Source organism: Ammodytes marinus, assembly GCF_949987685.1.
Source record: "Ammodytes marinus genome assembly, chromosome: 7".
Taxonomy (NCBI): domain Eukaryota; kingdom Metazoa; phylum Chordata; class Actinopteri; order Uranoscopiformes; family Ammodytidae; genus Ammodytes; species Ammodytes marinus.
Window position 1 is genome coordinate 7,674,822 of NC_137211.1, and position 17,172 is coordinate 7,691,993.

At 39.3% G+C, this 17,172-nt stretch overlaps 2 protein-coding genes across 2 annotated transcripts; one reads left to right on the forward strand and one right to left on the reverse strand.

The window, feature by feature from the left end:
* Positions 1-2,156: 2,156 nt before the first annotated feature.
* Positions 2,157-11,869, forward strand: LOC307253584 (protein-glutamine gamma-glutamyltransferase 2-like; the record flags this gene model as incomplete). Its single annotated transcript, XM_080031694.1, has 15 exons — positions 2,157-2,166; positions 2,835-3,020; positions 3,166-3,399; positions 3,579-3,697; positions 3,899-4,027; positions 4,896-5,064; positions 6,793-6,925; positions 7,109-7,212; positions 7,561-7,649; positions 7,819-7,972; positions 8,580-8,668; positions 9,355-9,538; positions 10,061-10,221; positions 11,173-11,309; positions 11,701-11,869. 15 exons carry the CDS (start codon positions 2,157-2,159, stop codon positions 11,867-11,869), a joined length of 2,067 nt encoding a protein of 688 aa, XP_079887820.1.
* A 1,102-nt stretch (positions 11,870-12,971) lies between these two features.
* On the reverse strand, positions 12,972-15,905 carry LOC307253586 (kelch-like protein 10; the record flags this gene model as incomplete). Its single annotated transcript, XM_080031696.1, has 5 exons — positions 12,972-13,322; positions 13,615-13,764; positions 14,005-14,622; positions 14,848-15,334; positions 15,763-15,905. The coding sequence occupies 5 exons, from the start codon at positions 15,903-15,905 to the stop codon at positions 12,972-12,974; spliced, it is 1,749 nt and encodes a 582-aa protein (XP_079887822.1).
* Between the last annotated feature and the right edge of the window lie 1,267 nt (positions 15,906-17,172).

The window sequence follows — 17,172 nt, forward strand, 5'->3', positions numbered from 1 at the left end:
AGTCTGGTCACAAGATATATATTATAGTTTTATAGTTTTATGTGATGTTTGAAGCTATTGAGGTTTGCTGTTTTGTCAGTCATATGTCAGTCATTCAAATGTGGTTGAAAGAAAGAAGAAGGGAGTGACATGCACCTGACCCATCTGAGCGAACTCGTTTACTGTGGTTGATATATCGAACCACAAACACACAAAATGAGATCGGTTGTTTGCCCCACCAGAATCACCTGTGACCAAGGATAATATTTTAGGTGTATTTTGTGGGACTAACCACTACATAGTTATGCATACTATACCTACTATAACTGTATTGGTTACTAAAACATTTTTTTTTTTAAACCTATGTAGTGCATAACTATTTAGTAGTTACTAAAAAAATAAACTATTAGTGCTATTTTGTAAACTTTTCTTCCTCTCTGAACTTTGTGCAACCTTTAGGAAATAACCAGACAGATTGCAGTTCTGTGAGAAAATGGCTTCAGAATGTAATAATTCTTCACTTCCTCATTCCACAGACAGAATAAAACCTAAGAAGGACAATTGTAGACAAATGGAAAAAGTTGACATTGCCCAGTATGGAAGTTTTCATTTGATGCTCATGCTGGACACCACCGCAGTAGAATTCAGTTTTTCTCTTCTTTATGTTCATCTGGCTAAATTAAAACTTTTTGTAGTCATATGTTATTAATTAGAGACTCTCATAATCTCTTTCTATCAGCCTATTCTGAAGCGCTTTGTTCCCTATATCTTTATTATTTATTTATTTATTTGTTTATTGAACAGGGACAATGTACAGCACATAAGCAGTACCAGATTTAGCTATAAGCTAATTTTCATCTGTAGTCCCTGGGCAGGAAACAGAGTATTACATCTCTGTCAAGATGGGAAACCTAACACTGAAGTATAAAAACAATAACACACAATTTCACAACAGTAAAACACAACAAATCACAACATTTAGGACACCACAACAACAACAACATCACAACAGTAAGACACCAAGAAAACAGGACATCACAACATTAAGAAAACAATCTATGCATGATGGGTACATGCTTGGGTTGATTTCAGCCATGACTTCATCTTACATTTAAAACCAGCAAAGGTGTTCCACTCTCTTATCTCGCTTGGTACTAAATTCCAAGACTTGGTGGCTCTAACTGAAAAAACGGATGTGCCAAACTCAGTGGATCTGTGCTGTACTACACAGTCCCCTCTGTTAGATGTTCTAGTTCTCCTTCCATTGTCTGAGCGCAGTGACACAAATACATTTAATGGAGGAGCGGCCAAATCATTAATTATTTTATAAACTAAACATACATCCGCAAGAAACACAAAACTATCAAAAGTCATGAGATTATGTATTTGAATTATGTTACAGTGGTGATATCGTAATGGCTTTTTGTCCAGTACCTTGAGTGTTTGTTTGTAAAGTGTTTGCAGTGGAGCAAGTGTTGTTTTTCCAGTTTGTGACCAGCTTGTAATACAGTATGAGATGTGTGAAAAGATCATGGAGTGCATGTAAAGTTTTGCTGCATCTAGAGGGAGCTGGTTCCTGATGTACCTAAAATTCCTTAAATTGAATTTGACTCTATTACACACCTGCTTCACATGTTTCTTAAATGAGAGCTGTGAGTCCACAGTTATTCCTAAATATTTAAAATGTGAAACAAATTAGGCACAGTCAAGCTGCAGCTTCATGACTGACCCACAACTTCCTCCAGTCACTTTAAAAATGTAAAAAAAAGTATTTTTGCTTTGCCATGTGCACTTGTTGCGTCATGCCGTTTTTTATTTATTTTGAATTATATATATTTTTAGAATCATACATTAATATACAGAATTTTGAGAAAACGTATTGTTGATGGTTTTATTTCTAATCTACATGTATAATCATCTGGTACATATATGGTTTATGTGAGTTTTTGTTTAATGTCATATTTTTGGTCATGGCTATAGGCCATGGTCAAACTTAAGAAGAACCAGGATGGGGTGATGCAAGGAAACGGACAGATGGGGGCGTCAATATCAGGTTTCACATGCTACAAATATCCCTATACAAGGACTGCACTGCAAGGACATAAACCATTCAGCACAGGCTGAAGTGTCACACACTCACTGTTCACAGATAGCTCGAGGGACAAGAACTTGCAGACATGAGTCAAGGTAAGAAGAAAGAAAAAACTATTTTCGATTCATATTGTAGGACAGAGGTTCAGACGTTATTCTCAACACTTTTAGATACAGTTTGTCTCTGTGTTAAATGTGGAATGTGATGAGCAGGAATGGTGGGTGACATTTGATATGTCATATCTTGCACATGGAGAATGTCTTGCTGATAATTTTTCTTAATGATTTACTGTATCTTCTGTGAAGAAACTTTGAATGGTAATCACATTTTGATCAAGGCAAGTTATGAAGTCAAACTTTCATGTTTTCAGTCTATTCAAATGTGATTCAGGTAAATGGTAATTTGACATAAAGATCGTAGAAACAGTATTGTCCTTTTGGAGCTTTATGATAAACCTTTGCAAAGGGTTACAATCACACAGTGATTTTGTGGAGTTTGTCAACAGCCAGAGGAATATGGGTGATGCACAATCTGCTGAGGAATAAGATATACAAAGGAAAAATGTCTGAGCTGTAATAAGGTCAATGATAAATCACAAATTGTTATTTTTCATTGTCTGCACAACATTCTTCCAAAGTCCTAATTATTCACAAAGTCAGTCATTCAGCGTTATATTTGTTCAAGAGTCATGAGCAAATTTCTACTATACATGTATGATAGAATAACTTCCCATTAACTTGACAAGTGATCTGTTTCCACACAGTTTTAGACATCGAGCACTTTGATCTGGACATCAAGAACAACAGCCGCAGCCATCACACAGAGCTGTGTGCGGAGAAGCGCTTGATAGTCAGGAGGGGACAGCCCTTCAACGTCATTTTACATCTGAAGCCTGTAGGGGCAGAGTTCGATCCCAGTGAAACAAACTTGACATTCATCGTTGAAACTGGTAAGCCTATTTTGTAACAATGTTTACATGTGTATTAGAAAGAAAATATTTGGAGGGAGGTTGACATGCATTAGTGTACATGTGAATTTGTGTTTGTCTCATTTGGATTTGGATCTACTATACAAGTCTATTTCTGTCTCTAAAGGTCCTTTACCCAGAAAAGAATCCGACACTAAGGTCTCCTTTAGCCTGCGTGACCCAGCAGTGGACACTGAGTGGAGCGCATCGGCCACCTATGATCCCTCTGCAAACACAGTGTGTGTTTCTATCATTTCCTCAGTCAACGCTCCAATCGGGGTCTATTCTCTCACTCTAGCCCAGGAGGGGCAGACCACCAGTTTAGGACAGTTCACCCTGCTTTTTAATGCTTGGTGCCACAGTGAGTACATAGTTGTTGCTTTTATTTCTATATTTATGTTTCATTGTGCTCCATGTGCCACTATTGCAGCTATCACGACAGCTTTAAAACACCAGAATATTGTCAGATTTGCTATGTTATATAGAATGCCATTATGCCAGGCTGAATGTGTCGGTGTGTTGTTATGAACTGACTCACAGGAGATGCTGTTTACATGCGCAGCGAGTCGAAGAGGCAGGAGTATGTGTTGGCACAACATGGGCAAATCTACAAAGGAACACCTAAACGAATCAAAGGGTCACCCTGGAACTTTGGGCAGGTACACAGCAATGCAGCAACAAGACATGCTAACCAATCATGCTAATCAATTAGGTTCAGTGAACTGTAGTCTGAAAAAAAACACTTTAAATGTGTCTTTACTGTTACACTCTCATTGACAAAATATAAATATAACCTGCAAAAATGCTTTCACACAGCTTCACTCATTTCCTTCACTCTCTCCTGTTTGTTTGTCTGTCAGTTTGAAGAAGCAATACTGGATATCTGTCTTAAGATCCTGGATGAGAACCCCAAGTTTGTGGCTGACGCAGACGCAGACGTCTCTGGCAGGAGAAATCCCATCTATGTGACCAGAGTCCTGAGTGCAATGGTAGGTCGGTGTCCAGGCTTTAGCAATAGCTGAGACACTGCAGTTGTCAATTAAACCAGTCTGTGAATGGCTGTTTTTTTTAGCTGTGCAGGCTGAGATTACCATGGTGATCTCTGCCTCTTTGTGCCCCTGTTCTGAGTATTCTACAGCCTCTCTCAATTTATGCTTCTCTCTAGGCAACTTTTGTGATAGAAAGCTTAAGGAAAGGCATTAGTTTTCAACATTATTCAAATTAGGGGGCAAAGAGAATTGTGATGAATCTAAGTAATTCTCCATGTGTTTCCTGCTGTAAATCAAAATAGCCGAATGTGAAATCCTGGGCTATTTACAGAGTCAGTAGTTGTCACAACATAATAAAGCAGTTTTACGTCTGGCAGTGTCCATAAACATGACAGGCTTATGCAAGGTTATACTGTATGATATATTGAAACAAAGACATACACACACTGACCTGCAAATGATTAACTTTGTCTCCCTAAATGTATGCACTTATAATAAACTCTCTAATATCTGCGGAATGCATTGCTTTTGCAATCTGATGTGAAATAATAAGGAGAAAAATAAGAGATGTTAAGGGCTGGGAGAATGCTGTCAATTTTGTGGTTGAACTATTTTATTGATTTTGATAAAAAAAAATTCAAAGTAAGTTCAAGGACACTTTCCCCATGAAAGACCCGCACTTGGAGTTTAAAGAAGCAAATACAATAAAAACTGCACAGTTGTATTGATTTAATATGTAGATATTTACTAAAATGATCAGCACTTTAACTTTGAGTTTCCACTCTCTCAACCACGTGTATTGCTCCTTCTCTTCTCTCTCTCTCTCTCTCTCTCTCTCTCTCTCTCGTCCCCTCATTTGTGCCCACAGATTAACAGTAATGATGACAGGGGTGTGCTGGTGGGAAGTTGGTCAGACTTTGAAGATGGCGTTCACCCAGTAACGTGGATTGGCAGCGGGGACATATTGCGCCAGTGGGCTGAAAGTGGCCCTGTCCGCTACGGCCAATGTTGGGTCTTTGCTGCAGTTGCATGCACAGGTCAGAGCACTGTATCAAGACTCTCACTGTCTGTGGGTTCATGTAGTTTGTTGTGAAATGATTGATTCATCCAAGCATTTACTCCTAGCCTGGAGTTTTTTACTTTTTTAATGCATAGGCTGGTGTTGAACTTGATATTGTGTTCTATACAGCTGACAATGCAATTTTAACAGAGAAAACTAACAGTATGCCATGACATATTAAGGTTATATAGAACGAAAAAAAATTAACAATACAGTAAGGCAAGGCAAGGCAAGGCAAGTTTATTTCTAAAGCACATTTCGGACACAATGCCATTCAAGGTGCTTTACAGAAGCAAGAACAAAATACATCAAGTATAGCACACATAAAAAAATAAAAAAAAGCGAATGAGAAACATGAATACAAATAAAACATAAGATAATTAAAACATTTAAAAGGAATAAAAAGGAATAAAAAATTTAAATTACAGGTTAAAACGGAAACAGTAAAGTCTTAAGACCTGATTTAAAAGAGCCGAGTGTTGAAGCAGACCTCAAGTCCCCTGGAAGTTTATTCCAGAGCTTGGGTGCATTAAAACTGAAGGCTGCCTCTCCCTGTCTAGTCCTTACTCTGGGGACTGTCAGTAGCCCAGTCCCAGACGATCTGAGAGCTCTGACTGGTTCATAGGGGATCAGCAGGTCAGCGATGTATTTAGGCCCTAAACCATTTAGCGCTTTATAGACCAACATCAATATTTTAAAATCAATTATTTGAGTGACAGGAAGCCAGTGTAAAGACCTAAGAACTGGGGTAATGTGATCCACTTTTTTGGTCCTAGTGAGGACTCGAGCAGCAGCGTTTTGAATTAGCTGAAGCTGTCTGATTGATTTTTTAGGAAGGCCTGCAAAGACACTATTACAGTAGTCAAGTCTACTAAAAATAAATGCATGGACAAGTTTTTCTAAGTCCTGCTGAGACATTAGCCCTTTAATTCTTGATATATTTTTAAGGTGGTAGTAGGCTGACTTAGTAATTGATTTAATGTGTTTTTTGAAATTCAAGTCTGAGTCTATGACTACTCCAAGATTTCTAGCTTGGTGTGTGCTTTCTAACATAACAGATTTAAGCTGTCCGCTGACTTTTAATTGTTCATCCCTGGTACCAAAGACAATGACTTCAGTTTTGTCGTTGTTTAATTGAAGAAAGTTTTGGCACATCCAGTCATTGATTTGTTCAATGCACTTACTTAGTGCTTGAATCGGACTATAGTCTCCTGGTGATATGGTTATGTAAATTTGTGTGTCGTCTGCATAATTATGGTAACATAATTTGTTCTTGTTCATAATCTGAGCTAGTGGGAGCATGTCGATGTTAAACAGAAGAGGCCCAAGAATGGAATCTTGGGGGACCCCGCATGTAATATTTGTTCTCTCGGATTTGAAATTGCCTATTGATACATAGTAGTCTTGGTCCTTTAAGTATGATTCAAACCAGTTTAGTACAGTTCCAGAAAGTCCAACCCAGTTTGCTAGTCGATCTGATAGTAAATCTTACTACTGTATCTGTTTCATCTTTCAGTTCACCTTTACTGCCACACAGTCCAAGGTTTTATAGAATCCCTAAATTTAGATTCTGGTCCCGTGCCTTTGAAGCCGTCTACCCCATGTGACATTTTTATGTGATGTTATGATGTGATGACAGACGTTATCTCAAGTGCATCCTTCTAACAGCTGGTGTGTTGAAGTGTGGCTTTCCTCCCTGCTCCAGCATCACGTGCCCTGGGCATCCCATGTCGAGTGGTTACTAACTTTGGATCGGCTCACGATACCGACGGCAACCTGCTGATAGAAAACCTGTATGATGAAGACGGTGAAAGAATGGATAGTGGCGATTCTATATGGTGAGTGAGCCGTAGTGATTATTACCCTACACTGGGGAATTTTCTTAATTTCATTTTAATTTTGTTCCTCATCATCTTCCAATTTTCCCGCATGATGCAATACACCTTTGGTATTGTACATGATTGTACTGACTGAAGCAAGATGATAATGGTATTGTCCTTTATTTCACACATTTTTACCAGGAACTTCCATGTTTGGGTGGACAGCTGGATGACTCGTCCGGATTTAGGGCCAGAGTATGATGGGTGGCAAGTCAGCGACCCAACCCCACAGGAGAAAAGTGAAGGTAAACTTTAACCTGTCCTGTTGTATATCCCAAAACCAGTCAAAAGGTTTTTTTTAAGACTGTGAACTATACGTGCATTCTGTATGATATACCAGTCACAGAATGAAAACCAAAATAACTATTTCAAAACTGGTAGAAAGAGGGGTCATAGTGGTTTTGTTATGTTTTGCTTTATTTTATGTAACTACTACATAGTTCTGCATTACCTACTACAAAGGTAGTTTTTTTTTAAGTAACCCAAAAAACATATGTAGTAGGTAATGCACAACTATGTAGTAGTTAATTAAAAAAAATCAGATTCTGATACGTGCTTAAACGATCCCTGTCTCTGGTGTGTGATACAATAAGGTGTGTTCTGTTGCGGCCCGTCTTCACTGACGGCCATCAAGGAAGGAGAGCTGACCAGGAAGTATGATGCTCCCTTTATTTTTGCTGAGGTGAGTATTATTTAGCTCAAACCTTTAAGTGTAACATTCTAAAGAAAAGGGCACAAAAATATGTGTTCTGACAGATCTCTCTTTGCTTGTTATTTTCTCACCACATAATATCTGTTGATTGTAATAATCAGTATTGCTTCATATCATCTCATGTCCTGTATGGAGTCAGGTTAACGCAGATGTTGTGGACATGGTGCGCCTTTCAAATGGAGAGTTTGTCAAGTTCAGTGGATCAACTAAGTCTGTGGGACGCTTCATCAGCACCAAAGCTGTGGGCGTAGACGTGAGACATGACATCACACACCAGTACAAGTATGCTGAAGGTACTGCTGAGTCACACGTGCACAGATTCCCCAATTGATGTGTGGATTAAATTTCGGGCATTACTTGAAGCACTTTCTATTCCAATCCCAGTGTTACATACAGTACATGCAAACATTGTAACTCTGCTTAAATATAGACACAGTGGGCTTCAGCCATCTCAATTTAAAGATTAAGTCTTGTCGCATGGACCCATGTGTCTGTAAATGATTTAAAGAGACGGCCTGTATTTGACACAGAAGCTTAAAGGTGGAGTCAGCTTGTTGTCAAAATCACTTTTTTTCAAAATCAGTGAGAATATTCTCATGATCCGCTATCTGTCTGTACTGTGTTGCAGGGGGAAAAGCTGGTATTAATACAGAGATAGGCTCTCTAAATGGGTATGTAAACAAAGGGGGGCCACTGTATGTCAACATGCCTGTTTGCAGAGCTTAGGCTGTGTATTAACACTTGATTTTTTTTAGCGCACACACAGTACAGACGAATCGTGAGGAGATATTTACTGATTCTGACTATAAGTGACTTTGACTTTGATTTTCCTTCTCCAGATAGCTGACTCCATCTTTAAACGAGACTGTTGTACTTATCTGTGATGCGGATGGTTTTCAGGCTCAAAGGAGGAGAGGCAAGTGTATAACAAGGCTCAACACCACAACAAATTACTGCAGCAAGGAGAGGAGCCGGGCCTTCACATCAAGGTGCTTGGTAAAGTTCATACATATGCAGGCAGAAGAGCAAATACTGTAACAACACGGCACACAAAAAAAGGCAACCCATCTCTGAAGTTAATTAATCAAACAAAGTTACAGCAGAACTGGGTCACTTTAAGCTATAAAAGATCTGACGACGGCCACAATGATATGAGAGTTTCTAGCAGCACGAGATAACATGAGAGCTCCAAAGAGGCCATGTCATCATTCCAGAAAAACAATTTAATGAGTTACAGGGAACTCTATCAAAAATAATGGCAATCAATCATACAAAACAAGCAAATTGTTTGCAAGAAAAAGTTGAACATTGGTTTGACAGTTATTCAGTACATTTGGTTGTCGAATACTCCTAACTGCCATGCAACCTGATATGAACCAACCTTGTTTTTTTGCACTGGTGATTAATTCACATCAAAGATTAAAGTTTTATTATGTGTATATAAATATAGATGTAGAATAGATAAATATAAAATAAATTATATGTATTATATTATATATTAAATAATTAATGATATGCTATGTCATTTTTTTTAAACAATGGACCAATGATCACAGAATTCTCCTTTTCAACATACTGAAGAACAATCTGCTTATTATTAAAAATAAGATATAATAAAGCAGTTATATTATTGTGAAAATTAATTTAACAAATACGCTCTTAATTGTCATTTAAGATCAAACTGGCTGATAACATGATCGTGGGCTCAGACTTCGAGGTGTACGCTGTCCTCACCAACAACTGCATGGAGGCAAGGACCTGCAGCTTCCTGTTCTTCTCCAGAGCCGTTAGCTACAACGGGAAACAAGGAGAGAGCTGTGGGTTTGCCTCAGACAACGTGGAGGTGCCTCCTGGAGAAGGTCAGCTCTCATCATAGTGCATAGTACATTTTACACTACAGTGATTGTAAGCTTTGAGTTCAGTTATTATATAAAAACCTTAAAGGTGCACTATGCAGTTTCAGGAGAGGGAGATTTGCTTACATTTGCAGAGCCTGAAGTGAGTTTAAAAAACATATGGACTCTACATGTAATTCTTCGTACTGAATAATTCTATCACCATAAATGAAAACTAAATTATCTTGAGGCACCTGTCGCTGTAAACAACAAAACAGTGAAACAGTACATTTTAAGGAAGCTTTCTAACTACACACAGTGTTCCAGGGATCCAATTTTCTTTAGAAGAAAGTTTTGTTTATCCAGTTATGGAAATATTCCTTACAAAATGTTCACTTCTCTGACACACCAAAAGTAACATAGTGCACCTTTAAAAGGTACCTCTATAAACAAGGCCTCTTTATCATCAAGAATCCTATTCTCCTGCTGAAAGTTGTTAACCTTGTTATATTTCATACAATGTATATGTTTATATTTATTTTTCAGAGAGGCGCCTGTCCCTCAGACTGGAGTATAAGCGTTATGGATCAGCGATCACCTCTGACAGGTTGATCCAGCTTTCGGCCGTCACCATCGACAAGCAGGCCGCGCGTTACCACAAGGCTGAGAAGACCATTGTGCTAGACGAGCCAGAAATGGAGATAGAGGTATGAACAATGGAGGGAGTGAAAGGAATACATTCACATAATCATATTCATATACTGTACATTCTGACCAAAACAGAACTTCAGTAGTAAAACATCAGAAAATGTACACCACAGCAGAGCCGACATTTCATATTTACATGAGTGCAACTATTCAGTTGTTTTTCTTATCAACATCAAACTGTACAATAGTAAAGAATAGTTTATTTATTTTTTATCTGCATTAGAAGTCTAGCACCTAAAGTATAATAAAGGTTTGGAAATTTGTATTTGGATAATCAGATCTCTTTTTATGTGACCAGTTGATATGCTGCTCTGTACTATTGGAAAGTCTGTTCATTTCCTTTAACAATTATGTCCCGTTTGTAATGATCATGCACGTGTGCCCATGTGCTGATTATGAAAGTGGGTCTCTAGTGAAATGTGCCAAATTTGCCATTATTTGTGCTCAACAACAGAACAGACAACTCTCTATCAGTAACAAGGAAAGAACCAGACACTAACAAGGTATTCATTGAACATTGAGGTCAAAAACAATAGAGACAGTAGGGAGAATGGAATGTCCTGCCATGGGCCCAGACTTCAACCCAATTAAACACTTGTGGTAGGGTTACCATCACAGCCACATTGGCAAAAAAACAAACTGTAACGTAGTTGGTTCAATATGTTAAAGTGTAAAATAGCTAATACGTCTTGTTTGTTACCTGGGACCCATCTACATAATCAGCTGTGCAGCTCATCCCACAAATGCATGATCTTTATAAATTGGACATCATTGTAAAGGAAAAAAGAACAGGCTTTCAAATGCTATGGGACATGAAAGGTATGATCGCCCCTAATAATTTGTGTAATCCTTTATGAAATTGTACAGATTTATGATAACATAATTTCAGTTATTTATGCCATGCCACCTGTCTCATGATGAACCCTGTTTATCTGAACACTTCTGTGTAGCTGTTGGGAGAAGCCATAGTGAACCAGTCTTTGACGGTAGAGCTGACCCTGTTGAACACTCTATCAGAGCCGCTGCACGATTGCAGTTTCACCATAGAAGGCATCGGCCTCACCGACGGCAAACCAATACCAGCAAAGTATGTCAATTCCTTCCAGGCTATTGAACTGTTTTTTTGTGTCAAACTATTTATTTTTTCATGTGTAGGCTTTTATACTTTTTTCTTCTTCTTGGTTTAACTTGTGTCACCAATTACCATTATGGTTCATTAACAGTCAACTGTAAAAGATGGCGTTACTTTTACTGCAAGAGATTGGCAAAGTTTACCAATATTCAAATTGACCCCAAATCCTTACCTTTGAGCATTCCTACCAACTTTCACACCATTCCTTATTCTGTAATACAATGCTAATTTTTCTAAGAATAAGATGAAGTTATGTGATTTGAGGTGATAAACCTATAAGTTACAGTAAGATCTTTAAAAACCTCATCTCAAGATACTATTTGTATACTGTGTGTGAATCTTGCAGGATTGGAGCTGTGGGCCCCAACGAAGAAGCCAAGGCCAGTCTTGCGTTCATTCCCTCCAGCGCTGGCTCCAGCAGGTTGCTGGTGAACTTTGATAGTGACAAACTGAAGAACATCAAGAGCTTCATCAATGTTGATGTGAAGGAAAGCTCCAGTACAGAAGCTCAGTAGACAGGTCACTAGGGGGAGATAACGGCCTTTATTCTTTAATACAGTATTATATTTTTGTCCATAGATTTTACTAGAACAGACTACAGTATTATACTATCCCAACATAGTAATACTAATAATAACAATTTTGTTTTATTACTATTTTCCTTTTCACTGTGAAACTGAATGATCAACATCCACATTATTATAGTGTAGCTTGTGTGTTAGGCTACAATGTTGTTATTAGCTGCAACATAACAAGAAACATAAACAAATGTATGTTCCTTGAATAATAATAATAATAATAATAATAATAATAATAAGGTTGCAAAATTTTAAGATGTGGATGCATTTAAATGTGACAACAAAGCAACTACTGCAAAAGCTGTGAGCACAGGGATTTTTTTTTAAATAAAATGTTGAGGCTTGGTCTTATTTTTTGTCTTGTGGTAGGTTTGTGATAGGCACCTGCAGATTGAAAATAATCACCAGCAGATGGTTCACGCCATCTTCTGTCACAATAATGCCTGGTGTAGACTCTGCCAGCTGTCCATAGGTCAAAAACTTGTGTTGACGTGCCTATATATTTTCCTAAATTCGCTTACAGAAGATATATAGCGCCAAAAATAATAAAGTGAACCCTTTGAAATTAGCCGAATATTTTGCACAAGTGATCCATAAAAATATGGTCCTTTCTGTTTTAAAGTCACTATAATATACAATTTAACAATTTAATTTAAAAACACTGAAGTAATTAATTTCTGAAATGGCATATTTACTAAATGTTCACAATGTTAAAAATACAAATAAGAAAATGGCTTTCTGTGCTAAAAAAAGTAGAGAGGATTTAATCTCTGCCTCTCGCCACGTGTCGAAGTGTCCCTGAGCAAGACACTTAACCCCAAATCGCTCCCAATGGTTATCTTACACAATGTGTGGTAGCTGTTCCTATCGGTGTATGAGAGTGTGTGTCAAAGGGTGAATGAAAGGTCACTGGAGCTTGTAGGTGGTCTGACAGCATAAAGCAGACAAGCCTAGACACAATAACAAGATAGCTCTAGAAATGTATATGTGAATAGACATTTATTCAAAAAACAACACAGATCATATTTAAGGTGGATCTTCATGACTCCAATTCTTCCTTCTCATCATCGGAGAATTGCAGGGGGGATCGTGGGTAAGCGTAGTCGGCCATGTTGGGGAGACCAGAGGCCACGCAGCAGCTCAGGGCGCTGCGGGAGATCTCCATGTCACGGACATCAGACCACTCCCCAGTCTCCACGTCGTAGCGCTCCACGTCCAGGGTGGTGGTGAAGCCGTTGAAGCCCCCGACCACAAAGAGGCAGTCGTCGATGGTTGCGATTCCAAAGTTACTGCGGGGGTTGAGCATGGAGGGCACGGCATGCCAGGTGTCCGTTTGGGGGTTGTAGGCCTCAGCAGTCCGCAGACGTGTGGTTCCGTTGAAACCACCAACCTAAAAGAGTAGAGGTGAAATATGAATGAATAGTTTAGTCTATTAAGAAACAAACAGCAAACTGGGAATAATCTCTATAACAAATTTCCACAGCACAACAGTAGCATTTTAAAAAAAATGAAGGAAAAACTGTTTGGGATGAACCTCCTCCATCATATAAGAAATGTTCAATTCTGACCCGACATGATTTGAAATGAAAGGTCAATATTGTGAAGCTATTATATACCAGGGTCTTCTGTGTCTCATAGTGTTTTTGTGTCATGTGGGTATCAGCCGTGTTCAATGTGCTTACTGCAAAGATGTGGCCTGCGTACGCGATTACTCCAATTCCACTGCGCCTGCTGCCCATGGGGGCGAGCATGGTCCACTGGTCGGTCTCTGGGCTGTAACATTCAGCCGTCAACAGGCACTCGCTCCCATTGAAGCCACCACATATGTACACCTGGAGAAAGTAAAGCAAGTCATAAGTCATCCTCTGCAGATTTCCACTGAAGACTGAAGTATTCTAAAACAGGAACCATAGCAATTGATACAAAATGTGTCTTATGGACTTCTTTTTGCAATTTTTTTGGCCTAACGTGTCAAATGTGTTCAGTCAAGCTGAAATTCTCAATGAGATAAACTAAAATGTAGAAACTTCTGTGCTCTCAGTTATTCCAAGCTGCTCTTAAGCTCCACCCACCTTCCCATTGAGGGTTGTGCAACTGGCGTCACTCCTCTGGTCGTGCATGGGCGCAATTGAAGTCCACTGGTTGGTACTGGGCTGATAGCGCTCGGCAGTTTCGAGTCTATCGTGTCCATCGTAACCTCCCATGGCGTATATCTGCCCGTCCATCACCGTTATGCTGACATAGCAGCGGCAAGAATGCATTGGTGCCACCTCCTGCCAGGTCTGCGTGGCCAGCTCAAACCTGTACATAGTGCTGAACTGTTCAACACTGTCAAAGCCACCGACACAGTAAAGCGATCCGTTGAGGAAAGCAGTGCCGTGGTAGGCCCGGTGGTCCACCTCGTCGTGAGTTACATTGGTCCAGCGGTCAGCACGCACATCATACGCCTCAATGCCATTGGTTGGACTGCCGCCACTCCAGCCTGCAACGGCCAACAAGATGGCAGAGGGCAGTCGTGGTCGGGCTATAGGGTTATCGAAAATATTGGATGAGAACCTCCTTGTTCGGAGGTCAAGCATGGCCTCCATGGCCTTGAGGAGGATTGGTCGACACTCTTTACTTGCTTTCACCAACTCGTTGTCAGTAACGCTGTCCATGATGTAATCTGGACTCATCAGAGCCAGCCTGACCTAAACCGAGACATGAGGAACCAAGTTGGAGTTAATTCATTGTGATATTATAAGACAACTTTAGATTGTGATGTTCTTTCAAAAACAGGCAATAAATTGTGTTTTTTGGGTTAAGTAAGATGAAGAGACAGTAGATGTATCTGGGAAAGATCCATGTGAAACAAGATGTGAAAGTTTCAAATCAAAAGTGTGTGTAGTGGCTGTAACTGTTCACCCATCACTTACATTGGACAAGAGCAAAGAGATGTGTTCTCTGCGATCCTCTTGTGCATGGCCGATCCATCGAAGGACGGCCTCAAACACCGTTTTCTCATTCTTTACATTGAGTTGGTCCTTCTCAATGAGGTTAGCCAGTTCTTGCGCAGAGAGCAACAGGAACTCATCTGACTTGGCAGCCACCTCCTCGAAGTGGTTCAGTGTGAAGAGCGAGGCCTTGTTTTTCAGCTCTGGGTTGTAGTAGATGTCTGTGAACCACCAGACACCGATGCAGTTGTGGGGGGCCAGCTGCCCTTCCAGGTGGTCACTGCAGGCTTGCACGATGCCCTTGACATTAAACTGGTCGGCTGCTATGAAAAGCTCTTGTATATTCTCGTGTGTCACAGGAACAAAGCCAGTGTAGGCAAACTCAATGATCAGCTTCATCATGCCCGGTGTCACATTGGGGATTTCAAAGATCCGACAGTCTGGGGTCGACCAATGGGTGAAGAGCGCTCTGTGGGCCAGGAAGGAGGAAAAACAAGGGATTGAAAATAAAGCAATCAACATTTTTCTTCAGCAAGAAAATCATTCATTAATTTCATTAATTTGAAAACTCATGTAGCTATAGGTTTTTTTTTTCTTACAGATTGGACCTCCACATATCAATGGTATCAATGGTTATAGCGTTGTGTTTACCAGTAACAATCCTAAATGCAATAAGGATTATACTGATGTTAACATAATTTGGAAATCAGTGTAAATTATCACTGTTGTTACAGTAAAGTACTCGAAAGACTGGCAGTAAAAAAAGGAAAATGAGTTTGAATATCAGTTACAGTAAAATACAGTAATGCTGAATGTGTACAGACAGTGAACTATGACTTTAGTACAACAAACTTATACAAATAAAAACATTAATATCCTTTCCCTTAACCAGCTCACCTGAAGTATGGGCTGCAGTTACAGAGGATGACCTTGTGTGCCTGAAATTCAGTTTTGTCCACTATTATCACAGCATCACAGAGCTCTTGCTCCAGACGAAGCTCATTATACACTGAGTTACAAATACATGTATCTTCATCCATCTTTGCTTCTCAATATGATTACTTTCACTCTTTATAACTAAGGTGCAGGTTTCTCTGCTTACTCTTATCAAGTGTCAGTAGTTATGTGAGGGAGAGAGAATTGTGTCCCCTTGTAGCTCATAACAGGATTCTAGAATGGAACATTATGACAACACAAAAACCAACAGCAACCAACATTCCAAAATCATGTTAATTATTAAACAAATCTTTACAGTATATTTAAAAGTATATCAGTTTACATAGGCTACTTATTTTATTAGTTTTAGTGTGTAAAAAAGAACCCTAATGACCCTATGAATAGGAATTTTATTCAAGTTTGCCCAAAGCTGTTTCACAGGAATGTGTGGATATCTGGCCTCATTACCCCTTGATTTTTTACAGTTAATTTGGCCAGGGTGCTGCAGACTTTAAACAATAAAATTAGAAACTGGGTTTTTAATTCATGTTTGATTGATTAAAACCAGTTTGAAAATCATCATAAATAATGTGAATGCTATCTTCCCATGTGTTCCCTGCAAACATAGCATATTCACTTTAGTAAAGTTTAAGGCAAATTTCTATTCAAACCCTTTATTTTATAAGCTCATTGGGGACATTTAAAACACATTCCCAAATCATCAGGGCCTCAAACAACTCAGTCAGAAAGTGTTGTGTTGTTCTGTTTTTTTTTTGTTGGGGGGGGGGGGGGGGGGGGTTCACCAATTTAAACCAATAGTACAGATTTGTATTTTTTTTATGCGTATCAGATGTTATTAGATGGCACTGTCAAGAAAATATCCCTTTAGGTGTCTTTCGGCCAATGATTATGGTAGGCCTATATTTTAAGGTTCGCGTGTGCCCATGGTTCATGGTTGGTTCTCATACAGTGGGGCTATAAGCCGTTTAATTTGGGAATATGTTTTAGATTTTTGTTGGAGTTATATACAATTCGGGAGATAGGCCTACTGTTTTCTAATATTCACTCTAAAGCCAAATGCTACTTAGCGATCTCGAGCGAACGTTTGGCGAACGTTTGTTTATGTTTATACTAGGCCTACCAACGAAATGTTATGAACCGCCAATAGTTAATGCTCAGAGCGAATGGCCGGGCCGGGCCGGGCCGGTCCCCGAAACGTCGGACCTCGACGTTATGTCCGGATTTTTTTTCTATCGTCGTTAGCCTGGACACTAATGCAGATGTACTAGAGTATGGCCTACAGTTTCTTTTAAGTAAAAAAAAAAGAAGAAGAAATAGGCCGATATTAGTAACACATGGTATTAAAACAGG